At 39.5% G+C, this 6,869-nt stretch overlaps 2 protein-coding genes across 2 annotated transcripts; both read left to right on the plus strand.

The window, feature by feature from the left end:
• Positions 1-3,519: 3,519 nt before the first annotated feature.
• Positions 3,520-5,344, plus strand: LOC146934384 (uncharacterized). The gene is made up of 2 exons (XM_085707907.1): positions 3,520-4,418; positions 5,141-5,344. Exons 1-2 carry the CDS (start codon positions 3,861-3,863, stop codon positions 5,342-5,344), a joined length of 762 nt encoding a protein of 253 aa, XP_085564033.1. The 5' UTR covers positions 3,520-3,860.
• Positions 5,345-6,212: 868 nt separating this feature from the next.
• LOC146934385 (uncharacterized) lies at positions 6,213-6,632 on the plus strand. Its single transcript, XM_085707908.1, has one exon. It carries the CDS (start codon positions 6,213-6,215, stop codon positions 6,630-6,632), a length of 420 nt encoding a protein of 139 aa, XP_085564034.1.
• The last annotated feature ends 237 nt before the right edge of the window (positions 6,633-6,869 follow it).

Raw genomic sequence — 6,869 nt, forward strand, 5'->3', positions numbered from 1 at the left:
GGTGAGTGAATAATGTGTAGTACAAGTAAGCTGCCTAATATGCCTAATATATCAACATATCTGATACGACAGTTAAGTGTCGTACATAAGAATGAAATTTAATTAATGTAATCATGTGAACAATAGTTAACTACCATTAGAAATAAAATGGTTCATTCAGGGTGCTTGAGATCAAACCATGGTGCCTAAAGAGCAATTTTCCTAATATTGTAAGTTCTTTTTCCTTGTTCATTTCAGTAGGCCCAATTCAATATGTTCAACAAGAACTTCCTCATTATTACCAACAACACCCCCTTCTACGTTATCGTCAAACACCCCGTCCACAATATTTTCAACACCTTATACACCCATTTTATCGGAATTTTGCTCTTTACCCAAATAGTTTTGCTCGTTCCCAAAGTAAATTCTCTTTTTGCCCTCACGCAACTTAACATACGCTAGTACAAAATGATACGTGAGTTAAGTCACGCTAGTGTTAACTAAACCAAAAAAGTAGTGTGAGTTAAGTCACGCTAGTTTTAACACTAGCGTGAGTTAACTCACGCTGGTTCTGTGCACGCACCAGAACAGACAGGCACAGGCAGCAGCTACTGTCATGTTCTTGTTCTCTGTTTATTCGTTCGTTCATACATAGCTACAACCATTCATTCATTCAACCAAAACTCATAATTTAGATAACATGCATTCATTCATTCATAATATAGAAACACAATTTTAACGAAAATTAACGTAAATGTCATAAATAAGTGCAACCGCGCAAATGTAAATATAGTACAACCAAAATGTCAGAAAAATACTACAAATATCCAAAAAGTCATAAAAACAAGTCCTAAAATAAGACATTACTGCTCCTCCTGTGGACTCCTAGACCTCCTCCTCGGAACCGGCTGCTGCTCAAACACGCTATAATCGGTACGGAGGCCCTCCAAAATGCCAAAGAAGAGTGGATTAGAAACCACCTCTGGAATCTGCATCGCATGCTCCACTCTGCCTCTGATGCTGCTGATGACCTGCAATGGATCGGGAGGATGTCTGACCCACTCATGGTCAACAAGAATATCCTGGTAGACAGGTCTCGGCATCACAATGTCAGGCTCTGGAGCAGGGTTGACGATGAGAGGATGGGACACACGGTAGAACCACCTAACATACCTATCTGAATGCTTCCAAGGCTCGTCGTCTGGGACCTGGGCACCCCTATGCTGCTGGGGAACGACATGCAGAGCAAACTCCAAGAAGGCAGCAGAAGGAGGGGCCTTAGACCCGATCTATCAACCGGTTCCCAGAACCAAGGGTTATCATCTGCCGGCAACGGAAGAGACAAGGCAGAAAGCTTCAGTTTCCTCCCGTGCGAGATGTCTTTCATCTTACGATGCACTTGCAACTGAAATACAAAAAAAAATTAAATATGTAAAATAAATATGAAACTTTGACATAATAATAAACTATAAATATTCTACGTAACATAAACTTTGACATAATAATAAACTATTTATATTCTACGTAACATAAACTTTGACATAATAATAAACTATATATATTCTATGTAACATAAACTTGACATATCATACGTAAAATAAACTTCACATAATAGTAAAATATCATTAAATTAAATAAAGCAATTTATACTCGTAAGGCCCCCTGGAAAGCCCCCATCCTCGTCCTCCATAACAGGCTCTGCATTCTGCTGCTCAGGATGCTGCTGCTGAGGAGGCTCGACATACTGCTGCTCAGGCTGATACCCCTCGTGAAACTGAGGGTGATACTCATACCCCTCCTGATAGTGATAACCCGGCTGAAATCCAGCCTGCTCCTGATAATGCTGATCCTGATAAGCCAGCTACTGATAATGTTGCTCATGCTGGTACTGTGGCGGGTCCATAATCTGGGATGCACCACTTTGTGACGTCGATCCCCCCGCAACATCGACAATAGCAAGACTCGTGGCCCCCAGTCTCCCTCGACCTCGACCAGCCGGAGGATGTAACGGTTGCTTCTCCCTCCGTGCACTACCAGTAGGGGCATGCCTCCCAGCCCTAAAACCGTCATTCCTCTCCTGCTCAGACATATCTGCACAAAAACCAAAAAAGCTTTAACACATTTGCACATAATTTCAACAGCAAAACATGTGTCATCTTTAATAATACAACAACAACACTATAATGTCGACAATGTCATTTGAATCCATAAACTACCACATTGCAGTTAAATTAACTATCATCAACATTAACAAACATAGCTATAACTAATTACATCATTAACAATCCAAAAAAACAAAAAAAAGTATCATTGAGACATTTCACCGAACACGTAGTGTGCATTTTTCAAACAACTATGTAATCTAACATTTTCTAAACCCTAAACTACCACATTGTACCCTAAACAACATCTAAACAACAATTCCTAAGTTAAATCATCACTAACAATCATAATCTTTAACATGCAAGACAATTTTTTAAAAACCTAAAAATGTTAATTTTCTACAAAAATTCGAAAATTTCAACCAAAATAATGCAAAGAAGTAGTATAATAATCACTTACTTGATATTGTGGACGAAATTTGGTTTGAATGGCGCAAGAATGGTGAAATTTGGATTTGGGGGTGAAATTTTCGTTTTTTGAAAAATTGAAAATGGAGGTTATGTGTTGTTGTGTTGCTGATAACTGACTTAAGTAACGTAGCGCAACTTAAGTCACGTTATCGTTATAGCTGGCGCATGTTAACTCACGCTACATGAGTTAACATGAGTAAGGGCAAAAATGTCTTTTACTTTGGAAATGAGCGAAACTGTTTGGGTAAAGAGCAGAATTCATTTTATCGGGCTCAATGTCATTTAGCCCAACAACATTGTCTTTACCATTACCATGATGAAGAAGGATTTCCAAAAACGAAACTACATATCATTTTGTTGAAACAATGTATCAATTATCATAACTCAATTGTAACACACGTTTTCTTCAATGAAAATTGTTTTTTTGACAAAGAATACTTCCAATTGACACATGGAAATGACCTTAATGCCCCTGACGGTAGTTAACAACCGCAGGGAAACACGTCGGTAGTTAACTACCGCTGAGTGCCAGCGGCTGTTAACAACCGCTGCATTCTGTATCTTAAGAACGCAGAAACTGCAGTTTCTGGTTTACAGAAACACATTCAACACAACTTCTAAAGCATACAAAAATCACCCAAACCTCATTTGCACGAAAATCATCCTAATTTCTTCAAGCTAATCACAAGTAAGTCATCTTAATCCTATTTACATGCAATATAGGTTATTCAGGGTTGTATTTTCATAATTATAGCAAAATGTTAGTGTTTAGGTTAGGTTTAGAAATTGCAAATTAGTATAAAATTTGATGTTGTAATGGATTGTTTATGCTGGCATTGTTGTTTATAGTAGGTTTAGGTACAATGTAGTTGTTTAGAGGTTCAAATAACACTAATTGTGCTTTTAATTTAGAATGCACATAAGGTGTTTGTTAAAATGCATAAGTGAGGAAATATTGCTTTTTTTGTGTAATTTGTTTTCAAGTATGTTCAATTTTATAAAGTATATATGTTATAATTATTATAAGCTTGGATTTTTAAATTTTTTGGCAAGTTTGAAGCATGACATAATGTGGTATGTTATATAAAGTTTGATGAATGTGTTATATTAAATTTTATGAATGCCTAAGTTTCATTTTTGATATGTTACATGTTACTTGCTATGTTCAATGCCTTAAAAGTTTTAAATACATTGTATGCATGCCTATGTTCGCCTATGTTCGATGCCTTAAGTAAATGCTTAGATACATTGTATTCTTAAATACATTGTCAACTTATTTATGTTTTTTAAAATTTGTTTTGTACAGATATGACTAGGGATATGGATGAGCAGCAGCGGGTTATTAGAGAGGATAGGATGCAGAGAGGTAAAGAGGCGAGTACCGCTAGTGCTCGGAGAGAAAAGAGGGCTGAAGACCCGTATGTCCCTAAGACTCGGAGGCGCAGGGGCCCGATGATACATGGAGAGGGCTCACAGGCACATGTGGATGACTCCTCCCAGGTGGTTGATCCGACACCAGCGCATGATTATGCTGGGTATGCGGATGATGGTTTTGTTGGCTATGATCGGATGGAGGAGGAGAGGATGTATTTTCAGTCGCAGCCGCAGGACGAGGCAGAGGATGAGGGGGTGCCAGAGGATGAGGGGGTGCCAGAGGATGTTGTGGCAGATTATATGGAGGCACAAAATGTTATTCCCGAGGGTGAGCCTGAGCGTGAGCCTCAGCCACAACGAGGTAGTCGTGTTCCGCGGATACCGCCCTATCCTGCTGGAGAGGCTCCCTTTCCTGGAGGACCTCAGACCACGTCATTGTTGTCCGACTACGCGAGACACGTGGCGAACCCTCTTTGGGTGAACCATAATAATGTAAGTGTTTAAATTGTTTAAAATTCTTTAAATGTTTTAATTAATTATATTAGGTAGCGTAAGTGGTTTAATTAATTACAATAACGTAGCGTAAGTTGTTTAATTAATTAAAATAACGTAGCGTAAGTGATTTAATTAATTAAAATTAGGTAGCGTAAGTTGTTTAATTAATTAAAATAATGTAGCGTAAGTGATTTAATTAATTAATATAACGTAGCGTAAGTGATTTAATTAATTAAAATTAGGTAGCGTAAGTTGTTTAATTAATTAAAATAACATAGCGTAAGCGATTTAATTAATTAATATAACGTAGCGTAAGTGATTTAATTAATTAAAATTAGGTAGCGTAAGTTGTTTAATTAATTAAAATAACGTAGCGTAAGTGATTTAATTAATTAATATAACGTAGCGTAAGTGATTTAATTAATTAAAATTAGGTAGCGTAAGTTGTTTAATTAATTAAAATAACGTAGCGTAAGTGATTTAATTAATTAATATAACGTAGCGTAAGTGATTTAATTAACTAAAATTAGGTAGCGTAAGTTGTTTAATTAATTAAAATAACGTAGCGTAAGTGATTTAATTAATTAATATAATGTAACGTAAGTGTTTTATTTATTTAAAATAACGTAACGTAAGTGTTTTAGTTATTTAAAATAATGTAGCGTAAGTGTTTTAGTTATTTAAAATAGTGACAATGTCTTATATAATTTGAATTTCAGATGTGGCATGATGCAGCGGGTTATAAGTGCGTAAACGCGGGGAAAAGGTTGAAGGAGCTTGATAAGCCGGAGGAGGCTATGAGGTGGTTTTGGGAGCCTGTGGAGGGGGTCTGGCCTCCATGGTTTGATACACGTTGGGTATTCGACTGTGACCCATGCGATGATACGTGCTCTATGCGAGAGGTGGCACACGAAGACGAGTAGTTTTCATCTACATGTGGGGGAGATGACGATCACTCTGGACGATGTGCATAATCTTCTGCACATTCCTATTTACGACCGCATGTTGGAGCACGATGAGTCGATGGATCGGGAGCGATCTATTGATATGATGACCAGGTTGTTGGGCATGTCAGATGCTGATGCCAGAGCCCAGGTTAGGGATGAATCTCCTGGTCATATCAGTTATCCCGCATTGAAGCGGGTTTATGAGCAGCACCTGACTGAGGCTAGACGACTTGAGCATGCACAGTCGAGGGAGGAGATGCAGGAGAGAGCCAGGAGGAGGGCGTGCTGTGTGAGGAGTTTCCTTCTATATCTCGTCGGTTGTGCGCTGTTCACTAACAAAACGAACAGACACATCGACTTGATATATCTGGATTGCATGGCGGACTTGGGGGCGATTGGAAAGTGGTCATAGGGAGGGATGACCTTAGCCTACCTCTACGATTATCTGGATGATTCTGTTATCTTGAATAACAGAACGATGGCTGGCTCTGCGACTCTTTTGATGGTAATATTTATCTTAATTTCTTTATGAATTTATTTTATAAATTTTATTATCATGTTAGACTATTTTATAATTTTTTAGATTTATTGAAGTTTTAACTCGAATAATTATTTTTGTGTATTATTTATTTTGTTGCAGGGATGGATTTTGGAGCATTTGCCAAGTCCTTACCCAAGGAAGCGTAACCCGGATTGGGACCCGCGGACACCATGTGCTGGGAGATGGCTCACTAGCAAAGACCATAAAAGTGTGCACCATTACCGCTCACGTCTGGATCGCTTGGAGGTGGATGACGTCAGGTTTTCTACCTATGGTGATCGCAGAAACGTGCACCCATTTCAGATGTTGTGCACTTACTCGGGATGGCTTATGTGCGGGAAGGAGAGGGTGTACCGTCATTTGCCTGAGCGGGTGAAGAGGCAGTTCTCCTTTGTCCAGGACGTTCCCAGACATCCTTCAGCTGTCCCTCTGGTGCCTACACAGATGCTGACTATTGTGTTGATGGACGCTGCGGCATGGTTAGTACCTGGTTGGGTAGATGGGTGTGAGACACCATGGCAGCATGTTCCTGGCTACATGGCTTGGTATGCCAGAGTCTCTCACCCTCGCATTCTCCCACCTGATGAGGGATCCCCTCCCAGGCCGGCGAACGTGGAGCAGCTGATTGAGGAGGAGCATGCCAGGGAGGTGCCTGACACACTGACGATCGTCCGGGATGTGGCGCACATAGCCCGAGATATTGCGGCCAGGCAACCGACATGACCAAAGAGGAGATTGTCCAGGAGGTCATGCGGATAGCTAGTGCTACTGAGCCTGCACTTACTTATCAGATTTCCAGGCGACGCAGGGGGCAGCAGAGGCAGGGTAGGCAGGGCTGATTAGTATTAGGATTTTTTTATGTATTTTTTGACTATGATGATCATGATGTATTATTATGACATGTTCCATACATTTTCCTATTTCTATGACATATACGTACGTTCGTTTTATATTATTTCT

Source organism: Medicago sativa, chromosome 4 (assembly GCF_051527215.1).
Source record: "Medicago sativa cultivar Bolivia chromosome 4, Bolivia_mono, whole genome shotgun sequence".
NCBI classification, from domain to species: Eukaryota; Viridiplantae; Streptophyta; class Magnoliopsida; order Fabales; family Fabaceae; genus Medicago; species Medicago sativa.

What these genes read in the sequence shown, in the direction of transcription:
- LOC146934384 (XM_085707907.1), top strand. Translation starts at nt 3,861, where the DNA reads ATGACTAGGGATATGGATGAGCAGCAGCGGGTTATTAGAGAGGATAGG. An exon ending in TTTGGGTGAACCATAATAAT is followed by an intron (nt 4,419 to 5,140) that starts GTAAGTGTTTAA and finishes TTTGAATTTCAG; the next exon opens with ATGTGGCATGATGCAGCGGG.
- LOC146934385 (XM_085707908.1), top strand. Translation starts at nt 6,213, where the DNA reads ATGTTGTGCACTTACTCGGGATGGCTTATGTGCGGGAAGGAGAGGGTG.